Genomic DNA, 24,611 nt, shown 5'->3' with positions numbered 1-24,611 from the left:
TTTCGCGCGCAGGTAATTAGATGGTTTGGAGACAACATCAACCCACCTCGACTCCGGTAGTGTTTGTAGTGCTTTTGACCAACACGTAGCCAATCTATAAGTCATATCACATTTCCGTGATTCATATACATATATCGAGCTACAATGTCCTTTAATATCTAATTCGCTCTACCTCGGAATTAATATATTTTCATATATGCTTAACCGAAGGGGTGAGAGGCGACATGAACTTTTAACCTCTCGCGGTGGTGTAGTAGAAAAGCTTCACTGACGTTCCTGGGTTTGAAAGGATCCATAGGTTCGCGCCCTGGTCCAGGCAAATCTATTATCGAGAAAAATTCCCCTTCGGTTAAGCATATATGAAAATATATTAATTCCGAGGTAGAGCGAATTAGATATTAAAGGACATTGTAGCTCGATATATGTATATGAATCACGGAAATGTGATATGACTTATAGATTGGCTACGTGTTGTCAAAAGCACTACAAACACTACCGGAGTTCCGCAGGTGGGTTGACTTTTGTTGTTCCAAACCATCTAATTACCTGCCGCTAGCTGAAAGGTATTATGAGGGTGGGAGAGGCGACATGAACTTTTAACCTCCTCGCGGTGGTGTAGTTAGGGAAAAGCCTTCCACTGGACGTTCCTGGGTTTTGAAAGGATCCATAAGGTTCGCGCCCTGGTCCAGGCAAATCTATTATCGAGAAAAAAATTCCCCTTCGGTTAAGCCCATTATATTGAAAATATATTAATTCCGGAGGTTAGTGAGAATTAGATATAAAGGACATTGTAGCTCGATTAAAATTATTGTATTAATTGAATCCAGGAATGGTGATATGGACTTTCATAGAGTGGCTACGTGTGTCAAAAGCACTACCAAACACTTACTGGAGTCGAGGTGGTTGATGTTGCTCTCCAAACCATCTAATACCTGGCGCGCGAAAAGGTATATGAGGGTGAGAGGCGGACATTGAACTTTTAACCTCTCGCGTGGTGTAGTAGGAAAAGCTTCACTGACGTCCTGTTGAAAGGATCCATAGTTCGCGGCCCTGGTCCAGGCAAATCTATTATCGAGAAAAAATTCCCCTTCGGTTAAGCATTATATGAAAATATATTAATTACGAGTGGTAGAGCGAATTAATATTAAGGACATTGTAGCCTCGCTATATGTTATGAATCACGGGGAAAGGGATATGACTTATAGTTGGCTACGGTTGTCCAAAAGCACTACAAACCCTACCGGAAGTCGAGTGGGTTGATGTTGCCCCCCAAACCATCTAATTACCTGCGCGCGAAAGTATATGAGGGTGAGAGGCGCATGAACTTTTAACCTCTCGCGGTGGTGTAGTAGGAAAAGCTTCACTGACGTTTCCTGGGTTTGAAAGGATCCAATAGGTTCGCGCCCTGGTCGCAGGCAATCTATTACGAGAAAAAATTCCCCTTCGGTTAACATATAGAAAATATATTAATTCGCGAGGTAGGCGAATTAGATATTAAAGGACATATGTAGCTCGATATGTATATGAATCACGGAAAAGTGAATGATATGACTTATAAAAGATTGGCTACGTGTTGTCAAAAGCACTACAAAAAAACACTACCTTTTGAGTCGAGTGGGTTGAAATGTTGTCTCAAACCATCTAAGTACCTGCGCGCGAAAGGTATATGAGGGTGAGAGGCGACATGAACTTTTAACTCTCTCGCGAAAAGGTGTGTAGTAGGAAAAAGGCTTCACCTGACGTTCCTGGTTGAAAGGATCCCATAGGTTCGCGCCCTGGTCCAGGCAAATCTATTATCGAGAAAAAATTCCCCTTCGGTTAAGCATATATGAAAATATATTAATTCCGAGGTAGGAGCGAATTTAGATATTAAAGGACATTGTAGGGCTCGATATGTATATGAATCACGGAAATGTGATATGACTTATAGATTGGCTACGTGTTGTCAAAAGCACTACAAACACTACCGAGTCGAGGTGGGTTGATTTTGTGTCTCCAAACATCTAATTACTGCGCGCGAAAGGTATATGAGGGTGAGAGGCGACATGAACTTTTAACCTCTCGCGGTGGTGTAGTAGGAAAAAGCTTTCACTGACGTTCCTGGGTTTGAAAGGATCCTAGGTTTCGCGCCCTGGTCCAGGCAAATTATTATCGAGAAAAAATTCCCCTTCGGTTAAGCATATATGAAAAATATATTAATTCCGAGGTAGAGCGAATAGATATTAAAGGACATTGTAGCTCGATATATGTATATGAATCACGGAAATGTGATATGACTTATATATATATATATATATATATATATATATATATGTGTGTGTGTGTGTGTGTGTGTGCGTGTGTGTGTGTGTTCACTTGTCCCTTTTAGAAGACCCACAAAATAAATTCGTAAAAAAAAAAATATATATATATATATATATATATATATATATATATATATATATATATATATATTTTCAGTCCACCTGATTTTCCCACGTTCCTAGAAATCCTTCTGTATGGCGAGAACCGACGTCATCATTTCCTTTCATCTGAAGGATGTTTGACCGTCTACCTCAGTGAACTTCGGTGAAGAAAAATTTTCAACTCGTGTCAATATTCCTCTTTTTTGGCTTTTCATCCAGTTGATTATCTCAATCGATTCTACTCTCTTTTTTTATCTTCCTCCTCACGTAATTCCCCTTCTTTCCTTCCTTCTTCTTTCATGCGTGGTTCATATCGAATTGCTCTTTCTTCAGCTGTCAGACTATTCTGTTTAGCCACTAAAACCTTATTAATTAAAGTTATGTATCACATTATTTACTCTTGTTACACCCCCTTCATCTCTTCCCTCTCGTCTCATGAAGACTGAATTAAATTAAAATGCAAGATAAGTGGCCACTACCTCTCTTCCCATCTAGATCATCTTTCTATTAATGGGGGGCTCACTGTCTTTCTACAGGTAGCTTTGTGGTCACTGCTCCAGTAACCTTCAGGAGAATGTCTTCCCTTCTCGCAGAAGTGCTGCTACGCCTCTCTGGGAATCTTTCGTCTTCCTGTCGTTTGTTTTACTCACTGGTTTCCAGGTAGGCTTTTTCCTAAAAAGACTTTGTGTCTTGGTACTGAACTTATCTCTGCATTTCAATGCTCACAGCCAATTCTTTTGGGACATTGGACACTTGAGGGGCATGAGTTAATCTAGCCTAGCTCTGTTGAGAGTTCACATTGTTTCTGCTGCATGTCTAATGCACGAATATAATTCGAGCACTCGAGTCTAACAGTATCGAAATATGATCTGGGATTTCTTTACGCCTCTCATCATAAAAATATATTTTTTCTTGTGATTGTATTCGTATAAAATGCTGAAATTGGGGTAAATAAAAACATTACCTATTAATCAATCAGACTACTAAACCCAGACTCCTAAAAAAATAACAAATAGAAAAAAATTACGAAACATTTTAAAACATCACCTGGAATTTGTTGGTCACTCTCGGCCCTTCGTATTTGGGACCACCGTCGTCCTTCCCGCCATCGGCCCCATTGCCGCCTTTCCCACCACCCCCATTGCCGACCTTCCCACCACCGCCGCCCTGGTCATCTAGCGCCCCGTGCCACTTATTCACGTCTGGGGTCGGCTTCCCGGTGCCCTTTCGAAGGCCGCTTCTGAGGCTGTCGTCGGGAGACTCGCGGACAGGGCCGCCGAAGCCGGACCTCCCTCGATTTGGAACGGCGTCGTAATTTCCCTGACCCCCGGAGGTGGCCTTCCTTCCCATATCGCTCCTGTAGAAGGAGGACTTGAGGGCGTCTCTGTTGTTCACGTCCAGTGAGCCAGAGAAGTAGACCTGGTTCATGTAGTCGAGGAACCTGTTGACAGAATTAGGAGGTAAACCATCTGCTCTGGAGCCATTTTATAGTACGACACAAGACAGACGTCCCAGCTATGATGTTAATCGTGAAAACAATCTTCTCTGGAGCTCATTATAGTACGACACAAGACAGACGTCCCAGTTATGATGTTAATCATGAAAACAATCTGCTCTGTAGTTCACTATAGTACGACGCAACATAAGCATCCCAGCTATGATATAGTAGGCTATCATTTATGACAACTTCTGATGATTCTAAATGCCTCTCGGAAACCAGATGGTAACAATATTTTTCACGTGATTACTGAACATCTTATAATTACTGTAATATCGTTAAGAGTTATGCTGGGGTTTGGACAGTTTTTTAATGTTTAAAATTCTGCCCAAGTCATCATACACTGCAGACTAATTTGACAAAATTATCACATGTGAAGAACACAGCTTTATGCAGCATAATACGAAGAACTTAATCTCGGCTGTCTCTCTAAAATGTGCAGCCAAGGAATCGTCTGATCTGCACAAATATTGAAGCCATGAGCAAATTAATTCTGGTCTCTACTGTATTTATCATAATCTGCTGAGGTTCTTTGCAGCGTCCCCTCGGCCCCCAGCTGTAACCCCTTTCATTCTCTTTACTGTATACCTCCAGAAGAGGGAGGGGAAGGCCAAAGTTCAGGTGGAGAGATAAATTATTGAATGACATGAAGGAAAAGGGTCTAAGAGAACAAGATGTGCAGGACAGAGGAAGATAGAGAAGGCTGATTAGAAACAGCGACCCCATATAGAAATGGGAAAAGCTGAAGGTAAAGAAGAGGACTATATACCTCCATTCATAACCTCTTTCTTCCCACCCATCAGACCTTCAGAGGAGAAAAAACTACTTACTTATCCACTTTATTAGGCAGTTCGTTCACTTTGTCGGCGTCGCCGCCGTCGGTCTTGGCTTTCTCGATCGTGGTCAGAGGACCCGTCTGCTGTTGTTGTTGCATCAGAGTCTGGTACCCCAGGAAGGTCCTGAAGCGTCCCCAGATGAACGCCACCATCTCGTACTCGTTGGGCTGTTTCATGATGTCGTGCTTCACCTGTGTGTGTTGGGGGGGGGGGGGGGGGGATTAGTTGGTCGATTTGGATAGGAAGGAGATGTGTTCCAGGTGAATCAAGAAGCAAAGGTGTTGAAGAAAAGTCTTGAAAGGTAAACCTCGTAGCTTTTGTAGCTTTCTACGACTATGGAAGGAAATGAGTTATCGTGAGGGATGCAGAAGCTATAGGTACTATGTCGTACCTCTATGTAAATGGTGATATAATCCACAATGGCGTAAAATCCTTATGTAGCTATGTAAAACATATTTCTTGTACAGTAAATTAAAGCTTCCGACCATCAGCTGTGGTCCTGTTCACTAAAGTGTGGTGGATAGTCTAAAGAACTGACGTGTAGGATCACAAGAAAAGTTTGTTTGTGCTCCGACACACACACACACATATGTATGTATAAATATATATATATATATATATATATATATATATATATATATATTAGATATATATATATATATATGATCACAAGAAAGTTTGTTTGTGCGCCCGACATATATTATAAAATATATATATATATATATATATATATATATATATATATATATATACATATTATATGATATATATATATATACATATATATACATATATATATACATATATGTATATATATATAATATATATATATATATCTTATATATATATATATATATATATATATATATTATATATATAGGATCACAAGAAAAGTTTGTTTGTGCTCCGACATATATATATAAATAAATAAATAATAAATATATATATATATATATATATATATATATATATATATATATATATACATATATATATCCAACATATATATATATATATATATATATATATATATATATATATACATATCTATATATATATATATATATATATATATATATATATATATATATATATATATGCACTATATAAACGGAAGAATGAGTTTTAAATAACCACTAACACTTTCTTGTAAAAACTGAACCCCATTAGTCTCACTAAGCCAACAAAATCATGGCTACACAAACTTCATTGCTAATAGCTATATGCACACTAATATAAAATCCAGAGTCAAATAAACTCAATGATCAAAGAACCAGAAACATGTAACAAGAGTAAATATACCTGTTGGAAAGACCTGATGATGAGCGTCAGAAGCAGGTTGATTAGGACCCACGAATTGCAGAGGACGAAGACGAAGAACATGATGGGTACGACGGACGAAGCCTCTTTCATCTCGTCGAATGAGAATTTTCCTGTCAAGTAAAACATTCCCTGTCAAATATTAAGGTTCCTGTCGAGGTTCTTTCATTCATTCTCAGTCCATATTTTATGGGCTATTCGTCTCCAGAGTCCAGAGATCCAACCGCACCGTACCAGTTGGGCTAGGCGTACTCTCAACCAATGACGGTCCTAAGACGCTACCTTGAGGTACCCCTTTTGTCTGAGTTTTGATACAAATTTACCATTTTCCATTCGTACCTTTAAAGCTTTTACTAGCGAAGCAACCCTTAAACCATCCCAGTACATAATCTACCATGTTTATCCGTGTGAAATTTGATTATAAGCATATTTACTACTTTTATAATACCCATTCATTATTACAGATATATTTCAAGAAGCCATCATTCGTCAAGAACAGTGTTATATTAGTGGATGGATTGTCTCTACAAAAGCAGACTAATTTCTCTAAAAGATCTTGCTCCTTTAGAGACAACTCTGTCAAGCATTCATCAACACAAATGAAGAGTCTAACATTGATGGAAATGATCTTCAAACTATTCAGCTCTCCTGCGTTTTCTTGAAAGCCGATTTAGAGCAAGCTGCCCTCTAAGAATTGTCGCTCATCAATTTATGGCGCGACGAAGCATCTGCGAGGAAATAATCAACTGTTTCCATTTCCGCTGTGGAAATGGGTCAGCATCACATCATTTCCCTCTATTTGTTACTTTAAGGTAAGTCCCACACCCCTCATATTAAGCTCGTTTTAGGCGTCTTCTTTTTCTGGTGGGTATTCTGAGCCGAGAGATATGTGTCAACGTAATCCTCCCTGTTTAAAAATATACCACATTTATTTTTACTGAGGAAACGTAAAAGCTTATCCAGAGGTCCTTTATGTTCACCTGCAGCTCTTGGCATATTTCTGTCACGGTTTAGTCTTTTTCCTCTCATGGTGAAGTCAAACGCCTCATTTAAGCACTTCTTAAGGAACTGATGTTGACCAAAAAGCCTTGAAATTTAAAATGTAGCGGAGCACTATTAAATACTGCTGTTAATCATTTTTTCTTTTCGCCTAGCTTACTTTTTCTCTCAGTGTTTATATCCTATCTCCAGTCATATAAACAATTAGTTTACTTTCACAATGAAAATTTTTAGTTAAACGCTTTCAGATTAAATAATAATAATAATAATAATAATAATAATAATAATAATAATAATAATAATAATAATAATAATAATAATAATAATAATAATAAAACTAGTGAAACCATTTAAACTCATATTTGGTAGGAATGCTTACCAATGCCTACCCAGAGCCAGACATTCGGAAAGAATGCCAAGAATGCCTACCCAGCGTCAGACATTCGGAAAGAATGCCTACCCAGCGTCAGACATTCGGAAAGAATACCTACCCAGCGTCAGACATTCGGAAAGAATGCCTACCCAGCGTCAGACATTCGGAAAGAATACCTACCCAGCGTCAGACATTCGGAAAGAATGCCTACCCAGCGTCAGACATTCGGAAAGAATACCTTCCCAGCGTCAGACATTCAGAAAGAATACCTCCCAGATAGACATTCGGAAAGATGCTACCCAGCGTCAGACATCAGAAAGAATGCCTTCCAGCCCACAGACATCGGAGATTTGCTCACCCGCTTTCAGACATTTGGAAAGAATGCCTACCCAGCGTCAGACATTTGGAAAGAATACTACCCAGCGTCAGACATTCGGAAAGAATATACCCAGCGTCAGACATTCGAAAGAATACTTCCCAAAGCGTAGACATTGGAAAGAATGCCTTCCCAGCATCAGACATTCGGAAAGAATGCCTACCCAGCGTCAGACATTCGGAAAGAATACCTACCCAGCGTCAGACATTCAGAAAGATGCTTCCCGCATCAGACATTGAAAGAAAGAATGCCTACCCAGCGTCAGACATTCAGAAAGAATGCCTTCCCAGCATCAGACATTCGGAAAGAATGCCTACCCAGCGTCAGACATTTGGAAAGAATGCCTACCCAGCGTCAGACATTTGGAAAGAATACCTACCCAGCGTCAGACATTCGGAAAGAATACCTACCCAGCGTCAGACATTCGGAAAGAATACCTTCCCAGCGTCAGACATTCGGAAAGAATACCTACCCAGCGTCAGACATTCGGAAAGAATACCTCCCAAGCAGACATTCGGAGAATACTACCCAGCGTCAGGAATTTTTGGAAAGAACTTTCCCAGCGTCAGACATTAAGAAAGAATACCTACCCAGCATCAGACATTTGGAAAGAATATCTACCCAGCGTCAGACATACGGAAAAGATAAACCTTCCCCAAAGCGTAGACATAGAGAATGCCTACCCAGCGTCAGACATTCGGAAAGAATACCTACCCAGCGTCAGACATTTGGAAAGAATGCCTACCCAGCGTCAGACATTCGGAAAGAATACCTACCCAGCGCCACAGATTTGGAAAGAATACTTTCCCAGCATCAGACATTTGGAAAGAATACCTTCCCAGCGTCAGACATTCGGAAAGAATACCTTCCCAGCGTCAGACATTTGGAAAGAATACCTACCCAGCACCAGACATTTGGAAAGAATAACTTTCCAGCGTCAGACATTTGGAAATAATAACTTTCCAGCGTCAGACATTTGGAAATAATAACTTTCCAGCGTCAGACATTTGGAAATAAACCCATGCAGCTACCCGAGCGTCAGATTTGGAAAAAAAGAATACCTTCCCGCGTCAGACATTTGGCCAATAACTTTTCCAGCGCCAGACATTTGGAAAGAATACCTACCCAGCGTCAGACATTCGGAAAGAATACCTACCCAGCGTCAGACATTCGGAAAGAATGCCTACTTAGCGTCAGACATTAGGAAAATAATGCCTACCTAGCACCAGACATTCAGAAAGAATACCAACCCAGCGCCAGACATTTGTAAAGAATGCCTACCCAGCGCGAGACATTTGGAAAGAATACCTACCCAGAGTCAGACATTCGGAAAGAATACCTACCCAGCGTCAGACATTCGGAAAGAATGCCTACTTAGCGTCAGACATTCTAAAAGGAATGCCTACCCAGCGCCAAAAGAACATTCCGGAAAGAATACCCCTACCCAGCGGCCAGGGAAATCATTTGGAAAAGAATGCCCTACCCCAGCGTCCAGGAACATTTGGGAAAAGAATGCCTACCCAGCGCACCAGACATTCGGGAAAGTAATATACCCGCGCCAGATCAATTTGGAAAGAATGCCTACCAGCGCCATCATATCGGAAAGAATACCTACCCAGCGCCGAGACATTTTGGAAAGAATGCCTACCCATCGTGCAGAACATTTGGAAAGAATATCACCTACCCAGCGCCAGACATTCGGAAAGAATACCTACCCAGCGCCAGACATTTGGAAAGAATACCTACCCAGCGTTATACATTCGGAAAGAATATCTACCCAGCTTCAGACATTTGGAAAGAATGCCTACTTAGCGTCAGACATTAGGAAAAGAATGCCTACCCGGCGCCAGACATTCGGAAAGAATACCTACCCAGCGCCAGACATTTTGAAAGAGTACCTACCCAGCATCAGACATTCAGAAAGAATACCTACCCAGCGTCAGACATTCGGAAAGAATGCCTACTTAGCGTCAGACATTAGGAAAAGAATGCCTACCCAGTCCAGTGCCAGACATTCGGAAAGAATACCTACCCAGCGTCAGACATTCGAAAAGAATACCTACCCAGCGTCAGACATTCGGAATGAATGCCTACTTAGCGTCTGACATTAGGAAAAGAATGCCTACCCAGCGCCAGACATTCGGAAAGAATACCTACCCAACGTCAGACATTCGGAAAGAATGCCTACCCAGCGTCAGACATTAGGAAAAGAATGCCTACCCAGCGTCAGACATTTGGAAAGAATACCTATCCAGCGTCAGACATTTGGAAAGAATACCTACCCAGCACCAGACATTTGGAAAGAATGCCTACCCAGCGTCAGACATTAGGAAAAGAATGCCTACCCAGCGTTACGCATTTGGAAAGAACACTCACCAAGCATCATACTGAAGCAGGTTTCAACAGCTGTGACGAAGTTGCAGAATTCGTCAAGGAACATGTTGAGCAGCATGTAAAACATCATGACGAAACTGATGAAGCAGAGTACGAAGGCCATCAGGAAACCGCTCAGGTCGTCCCAGCACTGGTGAAGCGTTGCTGATAAGACTCCTGAAAGAAATCAATAAAAAAAAATAGTAATTCATAATGCATGCAACATGCACAATAACTCCAACCAGCTCTGTGACATGGTAGAACATGAGCGTATCAGAAATCCTACTTTTGGTGCATTAGATAATTGCAGAAATGCATATGCATTGTAGCTCAAGAACTAAATTAATGCAATGTGGTGGTAATACATGGTTCGAGCACCACTGGTTTACCAGTTCCATTTTATACTTTTGTTGAGAAAAGTTATTCTCATCTTGTACTTTGCTACTACTTCTTGAACCACCAATATTTTCACTGGTTAAGTCCTACATGTAAATTTATTTTTATCATTAATGTCGTCATATTTATTGTTATGTCTTAACGTTGCCTTTGGTTAGAGTAAATTACTCTGCTAACACTGAACTAAATCCTGTCCTTGTAAGTAACTTATTAAAGATGAGTGTAGTTAGACTGAGGCATTATGACCGAGTATCTGCAACTATCGAGTACCGTGCTCCAGATTACATTAGGCCTACATTTACTTACGCAGTTACATTAGGTAATACTGCCAAGGATATATAACTGTTGGAGCATGTACTGATAGCAAAGTAACTATCATCACCTCTAAACCTTGCAGAATGCGTCTCAGACACAAGACACCAGACTAAAAAGAATACTTGAGCCTACCAATTCTCTTGTTGAATCGAAGGAGCTTCGCAAACTTAATGGTCCCGGTGAACACGATGAAGGCGACAACCAAGCTGTAGGCCTCGTTCAATGTTGCAGCATATTGCATCCTCACGTAGCCGTTCCCAGCAGTCTTCTGGAAGATTTTCAAGGCTCTCTCTGTTGCAAAGTACCTGCACGGAGGATTGATGGCAAAGAGTTAGGCTTCAAATCTAAACTGGCCTTGGTAATGTGACCTTGGGATAGAATGGAACGGAATGTGAAAGTTAGGACGAATATGCAATGAGCTGGGACCTGTGACGTCATTCAGCGCTGACAATGATGTTGATACAATTAAGAGAGGGTGGAAAGTAAGATAGAAGACAATATGAATGGAGATACAGAGATACAGTCAAGGGGATGAAAGGGGTTGCAGCTAGGGGTCTAAGGAAGGGACACCGCAAAGAACCTAAAGTCATGCGCTCATCATTAACCTAAATGAGTACTTGAAGCGTATCCTACTTTGATGACTACAAATGCAAAATATCATAATTCAACGAAAAACACGAGAAGAAACCATCCTTTCAATGCGGCTTACTAGCTTGTGTTCAGTCTAATTTGCCTAAGTAAAACTGTCCTTTTTATCATGCATATTACTTAACCTCACAAGATTTCTATGTCCTGATATATATATTATTTTTCAACTGCACATGTTTGGAAAATGGAGGCATACTCAAATTCCCCAATTTATGATAAGAACCACCAGAGACAATCGCTCTATTTAATAAGTTTGTCTAGAGCTTAATCCATTTATGCACTGTTTGTTCCTCATGAGTACATCTGTGCAACTTCTGCAAATATTACGGTTTTTTTCATTGAACAGCACAGTTATAGCCGTATACAAAACGGAATGATAAGATAACTCATTCTAACATCCTTATAAATGCTGCTTAAGTTGACCATTAACATCAGCATCAGAAGAGGGATCTTTACCTCAATGCGTAGAGCAACATGCCGATGTAGGAGGCTACTATGATGGAGAGTTCGGCATAGGACCAGTATGAATCGAAGTAGCGTCTCTTCTGCTGGTAGAGGAGCCTTATTTCCTTGAACGTGAAGTACAGCACAAACAGGACGAAGCCGATCTCACAGGCGATGACAAACAGTCCAAAGTTGTTGTGGTGCTGCAGGAGCCTTATTCCCTCGAACCTGAAAGTGGAGATATTTCCAAAAGGTGAGGTGTTGGACCGATTGGTTTACGAAAACTTCCTACACAGCAGACTTGCACTTGGGGGAGGGGGCCAATTTCTGACATGTATGTTAGAATTGCAACAGCCCCCATCTTTTTGCCATTTCCCCTAGATTAGGTTAGGTTAGGTTAGTTTTGCCATGCCCCTAGATTAGGTTAGGTTTGGTTAGTTATGCCATGCCCCTAGATTAGATTAGGTTAGGTTGGAAGTACTTTTACAGTAATTTGGGTGTGGAAAAGTCCCTCAGTGGATGAGTCAGTTGCATACTCACCCATCAATCTGGTAGCCTGAGTTTGCTTCCCGCTGCTGCCAGCGCGGAATCAGAGGAATGTGTTTCTGATGATTAAAAATTAATTTCTCGATATACTGAGGTTCGGATCCCACAATAAGCTGTAGATCCCATCGCTAAGTAACCAATCGATTCCTAGCAATGTCAATAAAAATCTAATCCTTCGGGCCAGCCTTGGGAGTGCTGTTAATCAGCTCAGTGGTCTGGTGAAAACTAATATAGACTTAACTTTTCTTGGGCGTGAGAAACATATTGAGATTATTTTCAAGATAATTCTAGAGTTGGTTTTTAAGATATGGCGGACCTCGGTTATGTCTCAGGAAAATCCCAGTGGGCCATTTTCAGCCATTCAGTGCTCAAGGCAGCTAAAAAAGGGCGGGGGGAGGGGGCGGGGGGGAATTGGAGTGGTTGGACAACAAGCTGGAAGAGAGGAAGAGTGGGAAAAGTGGGTGTAAACAACCTTTGGGCCACGAGTACGCAGCCACAGAGTGGTGTCGATGTGTGGCTGTGATGTGGCTTCCCATAAGTTTCCATTGTTTATAAGATGTGGCGGGGATCAGAGTGACAGTTCACCACAGTTGTTTGCCACAGACGCTCTTGTGCTCGACGTAGCTTATAAACGATGGAAACCTGTGGGAAGCCACATATCCCCGCCACACACCGACGCCACTCTGTGGCGCCAAAGAGTGGCTCGTGTACTCCTGGCCATAGTAATGTCTTCGTGCACCACATGAGATGTTTATTGCCTTACCGATAGGACGGGTTGATTCCGCCGCCAGGTACGAACTCCAGCATGAGGAGTGACATCCCAAACAAATTGACCTGGAAGCAACAATAGGAAATTGTTCTACTTAACAAGTATTTCGAAGATACGTCAGGTGTCATTCACATATCAAGGTGTAGTAGAAGAATCTCTGAAATTACTAAAGCTATTGTAATCAAGTTCCCATAATGCCTCAGTCAAAGACCAGAATGTTCAAGTAGGCCTTTCGATAATCTACATATTCAAAATTCAATATACATACAAGTTATTAAAGAAACTGTTACTAAAAAGAGCAATAGTAAAACAATTCACCCTTTTTTTTAATAATTTGCTTATATTTTTATCTATCTTCATTTACTGATTAATACTTTTTTTCCTTTCCGTATTTCCTTTTACCTTCTATTGCCTCTTTATTAAATTTATTCCATATTCCCTAGAAGCTTGATTTTTCAAGTAAGTGTCCCCTGTGGTGGACTTATTCGCTATGAATTATGATAATAATAACTATCCCGATCGAACCTGCGAATTATAAGACGAGAATTCAATCAGCACCGCTCGAGTCTTGGAGTCGATCCAGAAGCTGCTCTGGAGATCCTTGAATTTCTGCATGATGTCGCCCGCCGACTCCTTGAGGTGTATGACGTAGCCTCCGCCACCGTACCAGTCCCTCTTCCCCCAGATGGGCATAGCCTCGAGCTTCGCTGCGCTCTCGTATCTGCAAAGACGTTCGTGTCCTTGATGGCAGCCTCCCGGGTATATTGGGAATTATTCTATGATGGCGAATCGTGGGAGTGGCTCTAAAATGGTGAAGACTAGGCCTGATTTTATAGTGATGTTGGATAATGATTCTATAAGGATGAATAAAGGAAAGATTCTATAATGATGAATAATAGGCCTGATTCTATAGTGATGTTGGATAATTTCGAATGACTCTAAAATGGTGAATACTACGACAAATTCTATAGTGATGTTGGATAATGGGAATGACTCTCTAAAAGAATGGTAATATAATTCTATAATGATGAGTAATGGGAATATTTTTATGATGAATTTGAATAATGAGAATGTTTTGATAATGACGTAGACTAATGGGAATGATTCTATATAACGATGAATAATGGGAATGATTCTATAATGATGAATCATGGGAATGATTCTATAACGATGAATCACGGTAATAATTGTATAATAATGAATCAGGGGAATGATTCTATATAATGATGAATCATAGGAATCCTTAAATAATGATGAATAATGGGAATAATTCGATAATGATGAATCATGGGAATAATTCGATAATGATGAATCAATAATGATGAATAATAAGAATAAGTCAATAATGATGCTCTATAATGATGCTAATGTTAATGAGGTAACAAAGCTACCATGTTAGCCAAGACATGCTGAGTAAACCTGGCTGGTTTGCAACCTGAAATTAAATTGCCAATATATGCCTTCGCATCATTTTGTGATGCTCAGATTTTAGAAAACTAAAATAAACTCTCACTTGAATTCGGGTATGTTGCAATCCGGCGTGTCCTTCGTCGCATTCGTCGGGAGAACCCATCCCTTGCAATAACTGGTGGAGTCTTCGTGGACAAGGGACGCGTAGCTGCTGCAGGCTGTGTTTATATTCTGCAGAGAATCCGACACCCTGCGAGAAAAAAAAAATTGTAAGTCACGTGACCTTGCGCTTTCGTCACAAAGCAGTCATTGGGAAAAGAAATCCTGAGGCTAGAGGGCTGCAATTTGGTATGTTTCATGATGGGAGGGTGGATGATCAACATACCAATTTGCAGCCCTATGGCCTCAGTAGTTTTTCAGATCTAAGGGCTGACAGAAAAAGTGCAGATGTACAGACAGATAGCTATCTCAACGGTTTTCGCTTACAGAAAGCAAAAACAGCAATGGTCAAAGTTTAAGGACTAACTGGGACCCCTCAAAAGGCTAAAAGTGCCGCTGACAGCTAAAAATCAACCGAGGATGACAGAAGGGGTGATATTTCGGCATCGCCTGGAACTGGTGATTCACCTGCACGAGTTTTCCTTGATCCGAATTTGCCTGATGATGGCATATCCCATGACTCGGTTGCACCAGTCGTTGAAGTAACCTCGCAAACTGTAGGGTGGGTCTCCATTGTAAAGTAAGCCAGCGCGTATGTCTGTCATGAAGCCCGAGTATAAATATTCCCATAGCCTATCCGCGTTCGTCACCTGCAAACCAGAAGAATACAGAGGTGCATATTAGATAGTTCCTCACCTGGTCAACAAAAGAATACAGAGAAGCGTGTTCGATAGTTCCTCACCTGCTAAACAAAAGAATACAGAGAAGCGTCTGAGTTTTTACCCGCTAAGCGAAAGAGACCCAAGAAGAGGGCTAGTTAGTCTCACAGTTGCAAAACGACAGACTCCTCCAAGGCGTGTTAGTTGGTTTACATAAAAATGAAAATATAAAACCAAGTGAAAATATCAGTCTCTGACCCGCACTGCTGAGAGTGTATTAGTTTCTCCATATACTGCAGAGAACTACAAAAACAAATGAAGATTCTGTTTTAAGATTGTTGTATGAAGATAACTGATAACCTTACATAATCAGACCTGACACTTTTGCCTTACCAGCATGAAGTCCGTCTCGTCATCCATTACCTCGTGGAGAAACGAATTCTTCAAGGCCTTCTTCAGGAGGAAGGCATTAGGATCTCTGAAAGCGACAAGAATTGAAATTCAGTTATTCTGCAAGAGTTAGGACAATCCTGGATTTAAATCAGTGCAACATACTACTGTATCTCATCACACTCAGTGAAGCGCTGTTTCTCAAAGGCAATTCTTCAACTGGAATGAGGTTCCCTGTTGCCATAAGTGAGATTACCTGTTGCCATAAGAGAGATTACCTGTTGCCACAAGTGAGATTACCTGTTGCCATAAGAGAGATTACCTGTTGCCACAAGTGAGATTACCTGTTGCCGTAAGAGAGATTACCTGTTGCCACAAGTGAGATTACCTGTTGCCATAAGAGCGATTACACGTTGTCACAAGGGAAATTACCTATTGCCACAGATGAGATCACATGTTGCCATAAGAGCAATTACCTATTACTGTAAATGAGATTACTTGCTGCCATAAGAGCAATTACCTATCACTACAAATAAGATTACCTGTTGCCATAAACGAGATTACCTGTTGCCATAAGAGATTCTCTTTTGCCATTACCTATTATAGGTGAGATTTCCTACTGTCGTAAGTAAGTTTATCTTTTTTCATAAGCGAGATTACCTATTGTCGTAAGTTTATCTTTTGCCATAAGTGAGAGTACCTGGTGCCATAAATGAGATTATCTTTTACTACACGAAAGATTACCTGTTTCCATAATGTCAAAAAAAAATTACTTGTTGCCATAGGTGAGATTATGTGTTGCCATAAGTGAGATTCCCTGTTGCCATAAGCGAACTTACTTTTTGTTGCAAGTGAGATTATCTTTTGCCATAAGTGACATTACCTGTTGGCAAATATGAGACCATCTTTTGCTATACGAGAGATTAACTGCTGCCATAAGTGAGATTACCTGTTGCCAAATGTGAGGTTATCTTTTGCCAAATGTGAGGTTATCTTTTGCTATACAAGAGATTAACTGTTGCCATAAGTGAGATAACCTAATGGCATAATGAATTATATATTGCCGTAAGTGAGATTACCTATTACCAAATATGAGACTATCGTTTGCTATACGAGAGATTAACTGTTGCCACAAGTGACTGATAACCTTATGGCATAAGGAATTCCTTGTTGCCATAAGTGAGATAACCTTATGGCAAAAGAAATTGCTCATTACCATAAGATAGATAACCTAATGGCAAAAGAAATGCATTGTCGCCATAAGTGAGATTACCTGTTTCCATAAGAGAGGATGAGAAGTAACCAGATGAAGGCAGCGTAAACAACGATCTCTTTGATGATCGACCACATCTCCACCTCCTTCTTGCGCGTGGCTCTCAGCTTCTGCAGAGTCTCTTCATCCACTTTCTTCGCTTTGAAGGTTTTCTCCATTCTCTCACCTGCAAAAGGCAAAGTATACTTCAGGTTCCTTCTCATTAGAGAACTATACATGACAAACTCCCAGGAACTCAATGGACGAGACCCACGTACCTGGATGAAGCCACATTTCGTCCTGTTCCAGATTCGGCTCCTCTTCGTCTTCGTCAGCATCATCTTCGTCCAGATCCACGGACTTGAATATGGCACTCACCAAGAGTGACGTCAAGAAAATCTGCGAACAGGAAACGAACATTAATCAAAGAAAAAGGTCTTCATTTCTAAAGCTACAGGCTCAGCGAGGGAATGTGTACTTGGTGAGAATATTGCTGTTATGGTATTCATTCAAGAAAATGTTTGCAAGACTTCTCATATGAAATCAGTCTCATCAGACTGCAGAATCCATGCATGCAGTGAATCACCAGATTTGTCATGTCAGCTGCCCAAGAGATCGAGGGCAAACAATTTGATCTGGTTCGCGTGCCTGAATGGTAATAAGTCTTCTGACGAAGGCTATCACGAATCGAAAATAGAACCCCATGACTGTGACTTGGAGCTCACAGCCAACAATATCAAAATCCCCACATATGCCCCATTTCATGTAAAAACAGCATGGAAAGCATTTCCCACCGAACTTTCAAAAAAGCAATGATGGTCGTTCCTGTCTGAAGCGTTCATTTGGCCCAATCAGCTGCACCTACTTTTATTCATTTTACTTTACCTACTTTCCAAATTCCCAATATATACTAATATTGCACCAGCCTAAGTTTTTTTTCTGTTCTTTTCTTTTCTATGCCCCTAGGTTAGGTTAGGTTAGGTTGGGTTAGGTTAGGTTAGTTCAAAAACCTACCCAACTGGTAATTTGGGTGTGGGAAACATAATGAGATTACTTTCAAGAAGATTCTATAGGTTAGGTTAGGTAGGTTAGGTTAGGTTAGGTTAGGTTGGGTTAGGTTAGGTTAGTCCAAAAACACTACTCTCATTGTAATTTGGGTGTGGGAAACATAATGAGATTATTTTCTCAGGGAAGGTCCAGTAAACTCAGTAACACTTTGGGAACCTGCGCCCTGGGTGTCTTGGCTTTTCAGAAATCAATCCCACCATCTCACCTTGAGTGGCTGGACGAACAGAACGGAGGAGAAGAATGAAATGATGAGGGAGGTTATCCACTTCGTAGCCTTCGTGTTCCCGAACATGATGCCGTACATCAGGAGGAAGAAGCAGGAGACGGCGATGCAGGCAACAACCAGCAACCAAGCGAAGATCTTCGTCCACCACGGCAGTACGAATTTCTTGTTCTTTCTGGAAAGCAAAGGAGATGAGAAGTAGGGTACTGAAGGAGGGTGATGAAACTCGTATAGGAATATAGCTACAGAAAAGGCGCGCGGACTGTCTTAATATGAGAACTCTTATCAATTAGCAATTAGATTGGTGACTAGCTAATGGGCGCAACATGTTTGCCAAGAGTTTCACTAATCTTATCAATTAGCAATTAGATTGGCGACTAGCTAATGGACGCGACATGTTTGCCAAGAGTTTCACTACTCTTATCAATTAGCAATTAGATTGGCAACTAGCTAATGGGCGTGACATGTTTGCCAAGAGTTTCACTAATCTTATCAATTAGCAATTAGATTGGCAACAAGCTAATGGACGTGACATGTTTGCCAAGAGTTTCACTACTCTTATCAATTAGCAATTAGTTTGGCAACTAGCTAATGGACGCGACATGTTTGCCAAGAGTTTCACTACTCTTATCAATTAACAATTAGATTGGCAACTAGCAAATGGACACGACATATTTATCAAGAGTTTCACTAGGTATAAATTAAGCCCAAATAATGATGTTTAGACATTCCTTAAAATCCTAAACGGCCTACTGTTTACAAAACAGTTTAGTGCTGGCAAAGGTGACTTTACAATTGTTAGCCATTCTTACTTCAGTATTGAAAAGCAAAGAATCAAATGAGAAAAAAGTCCTTCAGTTATCATAATGGGGATTTCACCGAATAATAGACACCAATTAAAGTAAAAAGGGAAAGATGCTTGTGTCTCATATTAAGGTTTCCATGAATATAGTGAATATAGGATTGAGAGAGTCATTTTGAAAAAGATTGAAATGTCTGGAGTCATTCCCTGACCAAATTCTTACCCATGAAAATACTGCATTTCATGTGAAATAAGGACCATAAAAAGGATCCAGTGAGTATGTTATCAAAGAAAAATCAAGGGAAATTGAATTGACAGTAAAAAGGTTTGAAAGGTGTAACAGGAGGAAAACCTCAAAGCAGTTGCACTACGAATCAATTATTATGAGAGGGTGGAGAGTAAGATGAAAGAGAATATGAAAGGAGGTACAGAAAAACGAATGAAAGGGGTTGTAGCTAGGGGCTTGAAGGAAGGCACCTTAAGAAATGCATGCAGGGATGTTGACTGATAGAGAAAACACACCATGCACCTATCATTATTATCATCATCTCACTTACGCTTTCTTCTCGATCACCTTCTTCTTCTTGGCGACTTTTCCTCCATTTTCGTCTTCATTTTCCTCCCTTTCGTCCTCCTCCTCCTCCTCCTCATCATCAGCTCCCTTCTCGGCACCTGGGGAGGGTGGTGGGTGTTTAAAATGGGAAATTCTCGTGTCAACGTTGCTCAAGATAAGGCATATTTCTGAAGTTAGTCTGTCATTCGAGACGTCAATCAAAATGATTTTGCAATCTTAGTTCGCTTGCATATAAATTGCATGCGACAGATTCTAATTTAATATTTACGCGCAACAAAATCCTGGAGCAACTGGAACAATATGTTCGTCTATGGAAATAAACTTTGTGTCGCTCAGTGATTTTTTTTTTTTTTTTAGAAGGTTTAACGTATATACCAATGTATAGTAGATTTTACATTTGACTACTTACGAGTTCTCTCATAGGCCTTTTCAATTCTCGATTTGCGGAGAGTCTTGGGCTGAGATTTGCGGAAGAAGAAGACGATCAGGAAAGAGGGGGGAAACACGATCAAGTTGCTCAATATACCCACGCCAATCTTGAAAAATAAAAAAAATAAAATAGAATAAAATAAATCAACAATATATACGTACATGACCTGGGAATATAATTGTGGCAGCTAAAAACAGGAAAAATTACTTAAGACTGGAAAACATATCTTAGAAGGAGCCTGGAAACAATTGTGGCAGCTAAAAGCTGGAAAAATTATTAAGACTAGAGAATAGATCTTGGAGCCTGGAAACATAAGTGTGGCAACTAAAAACCGGAAAAATAACTTAAGACTGGAAAATATATCTTAGAAGGAGCCTGGAAACATAATTGTGACAGCTAAAAACTGGAAAAATTATTTAAGACTGGAAAATATATATTAGAAGGAGCCTGGAAACATAATTGTGACAGGTAAAAACTGGAAAAATTACTTAAGACTGGAAAATATATCTTAGAAGGAGCCTGGAAACATAATTGTGACAGCTAAAAACTGGAAAAATGATTTAAGACTGGAAAATATATATTAGAAGGAGCCTGGAAACATAATTGTGAAAGCTAAAAACTATAAAAATTACTTAAGATTGGAAAATATATCTAAGAAGGAGCCTGGAAACATAATTTTGACGGGTAGAAGCTAGAAAAAAGTACGTATGAGTAGAAAATATATTGTAGAAGGCATCAGAAAATAAAGATAGGCTAAATTTTATTGACGGGCAGAAACTGGTAAAATATATTAAGGTAAGAAAATACGTTTTGGATGTCATCAGAAAATAAAAATTGATTGTCTATTTGTGACAGGTAAAATATGACGACTGAAAACTTTCATAGAACTTGATTTTTTTTTTCTAGCTAAACCCAAAACGCTCATTTCAACCTACCTGCTCAGGACTCAGGTGGAATGGTCCCAAATTCAGGCCCCCACTGCCAGGTTTTTCGGGAACTCGTTCGTACCACATGGCATTCACCAACATGGAGAGGAATAGCAGGGCGAAACACGAGGCCACGCGTTGGCATCTGGGGGAAGAAACGATTAGGCTGGATTATAAGAAACATGAGGCCGATGGTCAGGTTGAAAATCAGGAAACATGTGGGCCGAAGTCAGGGATTATAAAAACATGAGGCCGAGGGGGGGGGTCAAGGTCAATGGAAGAAACATGAGGCCGAAGGTCAGGGATTAGAGAAACATGAGGCCGAATGGGTTCAAAGGATTATAAGAAACATGAGGCCGAAGGTCAGGGATTATAAGAAACATGAGGCCGAAGGTCAGGGATTATAAGAAACATGAGGCCGAAGGTCAGGGATTATAAGAAACATGAGGCCGAAGGTCAAGATAGATCTTTGACCTACGATGAGGTCATTCAGCGCTGGAAAACGAAACTGACATCAAGAAGGTTTGACAGGCGTCACAGTAGGAAAACCTCAAAGCAGCTGCGCCAAGAAACAATTGTTAGAGAAGGTGGAAAGCCCGATGGAAGAAAGAGAATATGAACGCGGAAGGACAAGAAAATATAGAAAATGGGAAAAAATCAATGGTTCAACTAACCTTGTGAACCGCGAGCGAGCCGGTCTCAGGAACACGGAGAACCAAAGATGGCCGTCAGCGATCTTCTTGTTCTTGGTGGTGTTGTACAAATGCGAGAACTGCATTCTCTGTTCCTGATTGGCCACTTCCAATAGACGTTCAATCTGTTAAAAAAAACAGTAGATTACGGTGTACACCTCACAATCCGAAACGCCAACGCTAAATTATGATATATGCACGTACTATTATAATATAGCGTCATGGGCTAGCTACCTACACCAGTAATCATCATTATCGTCTTTACTTTTTACTGTGCTATCACCCAGGATGGTTCTAAATCACAGTAAGTCCAATTGCATCTTAAGAGAAGTAATAGTTTTAGGGCTGTTGCCTTGTATAATAAGGCGCCCTATGAGGTAATGTTAGACTTGCGATAATTTTACGCTAAGTCGGTTAGTATTGCACTTCCATATTCAATGGAGTGTCTTGGGGTTTGTAAATCACTTACGAAGTCGGTATTATCTTCTTTGGTTATTGACGACGATGTGTTAAACTCATGATGATTCGGTTATGAGGTGAGGTTCTAGTAGAAACCACGAAGTACAAAAATACTTATATTCTCTGAATTTACATGGTGAAGATCAGGTATGATTGTACAAGTCTTCTCTAATGACGATACCTTGATCGCTTCTGCCAATGATGATGGCTAATTCTACTCTCTCTACATGATAAAGCTTAGGTAAAGAGATACAGGTCTTCTAATGACGATAGCTAACTCTATTCTGCTCCGTCTACCATCTCGGTTACAAGTTATGAAGGGAGCAGATAGTAGCTCGAACATATGAACATACAATCAGATGACATAGTTACATACGAACACACAATCAGATGACATAGTTACTAATCACGTAGGCCGCTTGAGCTATAGGTCACGGTGTTTGTCTCAAGCAGGAAGCTTGGACTAAAGTTTATAAACAATTGAATGACTACAGGTGACGGCATGTTATCTTAGCCTACTTTTATTGTATACGTCATCTTTAGCGTCTCTAATCTGATCACATTCCTGCAAGCAAGCTGGTTGACCTCTTTAGTTTTAGTCTTTTATATATATGGTACTAACATTCCATATTTATTATGTAAACACTTACATTAGCTCGGTCAGCTACCAAAACCAACCACTGAATATTACTCAAACTTGACTTATAGGAGTGTGATACAGACACTATGTGAAAATAGAAAGTACTTATAAGTAAAAAAAAATTCATGGTGTACACAAATACAGATTCAAGTAATAAAATATTAGACATAATATGCATATGATATTCGTAAATAATAGTGATCACTTGATATATACTGATACAGTTTTTCACTTCATCTCATTAAGATACATATGCTACAGAAAATACTAATGTACTCTGATAATTGCATAGAAACATGATAAAAATCATATTTTAACTGATAAAAATTTCATATATGAATTGATAAAAAGTATTAATGTTTATGCTGATTGATTCGTTGATTTTTATGCTAACTGTTATATGTTGATTCATTAACCAATACTAACTCAATCTTAATGCGATATTGGGTAAGATAAAAAGATAATTATTTTCGATTCGGTTATTTATTGATTCATTTATATAATGGATTCCTATTGCGTACACGCAAAAAATATATTTCGATTCTGTTATTTATGATCATTTATATATATAGGATACATGACCGAGGTTATACTACTTCACATTTAACTAGCGTTCGAACAACTTTTCGTCCATTACACAGTTCCAGACAACCACCTATAGCCAAATGAAATGGCCAATTTCAATTGGTTAAAACAAGGGGAAAATTGTCTGGCGGGGTCCAACGTTCTATTTCGGCCTCATACTTATTCTCTGCATCCTAAGCCACACGATTACGTTCGCGATGAATAAAATCATTCCCAGCACGAGTCCTTCGCCAGCAAAGTAGAGTTGAATATCCTTCGGGTCGTAATTGTCGGAAGTATGTCCCTTTTGTAGTCGATTTCCGACAGCCGCTGGAGCATTCCGCATTAAAACGAGATTAACGACGGGATACGGTGTCGGTCGAAGAAGTCCATGATGGTGCTTATTCCCTTCACATTGTAGGCGGTTGTTACTCGACTGCCGTCGTCCGCAGCAACGAACGATTTTTTGAAGTTGCGATGTGAAACTCTCGTACTGCAGGATACTGTAACCAGGTTCCATTAATCAGCCTGCAAGTGAAATTATACTTGTCACGAGGGCAAAGTAAATTCAGACGACATCCAAATACAGGGGGGGAGGAAGCCATTTAGACCAGACTTAACCCACATGAATTCGCTGATATTTTATGGAATTCAAAAGAGAGCTGTACAAACTTATTATCCATGGCATTAATATGAGTGAACCTATCCAGGTCTATGATGACTTGTAAAAATATCCATAATTATAAAAAATAAACAGATATCAATACAAATCCCAAGGAAAATTCGATATTACTGGTAGTAAGTTACTAGACAAAGAAGTGGAAAACGGAGCTATTTGTAAGATTGCCAGGCAACATAAGAGTCAAAGAGAATATTAATCATGATTCTGTATTTCTCTATGCTAACTGAAATTAAGCTGTGATAAAATCTGATCCTATGTGCCCCTAACAAAAGTTTCATATTCAATTTTCTCGCGCGCATCCTCTGAGGTTAATTTTTAAACTTTATTAATAGGCTAGAGATGTAACGAAAGAACCCACTATGTAACTAATTTCTACATAAACT

The 24,611-nt window shown here is 40.0% G+C and overlaps 1 protein-coding gene across 1 annotated transcript in view; it reads right to left on the bottom strand.

The window, feature by feature from the left end:
* Nucleotides 1–24,611, bottom strand: part of LOC135215142 (uncharacterized) — a 98,866-nt gene that overhangs the window by 5,652 nt on the left and 68,603 nt on the right. Inside the window, exons 43-60 of the mRNA XM_064249584.1 lie at nt 21,866–22,008; nt 21,201–21,336; nt 20,245–20,371; nt 19,819–19,933; nt 18,442–18,634; nt 17,447–17,567; nt 17,190–17,355; nt 15,920–16,004; nt 15,336–15,517; nt 14,812–14,958; nt 13,824–14,019; nt 13,293–13,363; nt 11,996–12,211; nt 11,024–11,196; nt 10,184–10,357; nt 6,042–6,172; nt 4,734–4,930; nt 3,453–3,846 (exon numbers count right to left, since the gene is read on the bottom strand). Coding sequence (XP_064105654.1) covers nt 3,453–3,846; nt 4,734–4,930; nt 6,042–6,172; nt 10,184–10,357; nt 11,024–11,196; nt 11,996–12,211; nt 13,293–13,363; nt 13,824–14,019; nt 14,812–14,958; nt 15,336–15,517; nt 15,920–16,004; nt 17,190–17,355; nt 17,447–17,567; nt 18,442–18,634; nt 19,819–19,933; nt 20,245–20,371; nt 21,201–21,336; nt 21,866–22,008 — 2,967 coding nt within the window. The remainder of the gene's footprint in view (nt 1–3,452; nt 3,847–4,733; nt 4,931–6,041; nt 6,173–10,183; nt 10,358–11,023; nt 11,197–11,995; nt 12,212–13,292; nt 13,364–13,823; nt 14,020–14,811; nt 14,959–15,335; nt 15,518–15,919; nt 16,005–17,189; nt 17,356–17,446; nt 17,568–18,441; nt 18,635–19,818; nt 19,934–20,244; nt 20,372–21,200; nt 21,337–21,865; nt 22,009–24,611) is intronic.

The sequence above is a fragment of the Macrobrachium nipponense genome, chromosome 5 (genome assembly GCF_015104395.2).
Source record: "Macrobrachium nipponense isolate FS-2020 chromosome 5, ASM1510439v2, whole genome shotgun sequence".
In the NCBI taxonomy this organism is placed as follows: domain Eukaryota; kingdom Metazoa; phylum Arthropoda; class Malacostraca; order Decapoda; family Palaemonidae; genus Macrobrachium; species Macrobrachium nipponense.
Note: the sequence above shows the minus strand (reverse complement) of the source record. Positions and strands in the feature narration are given on the sequence as shown.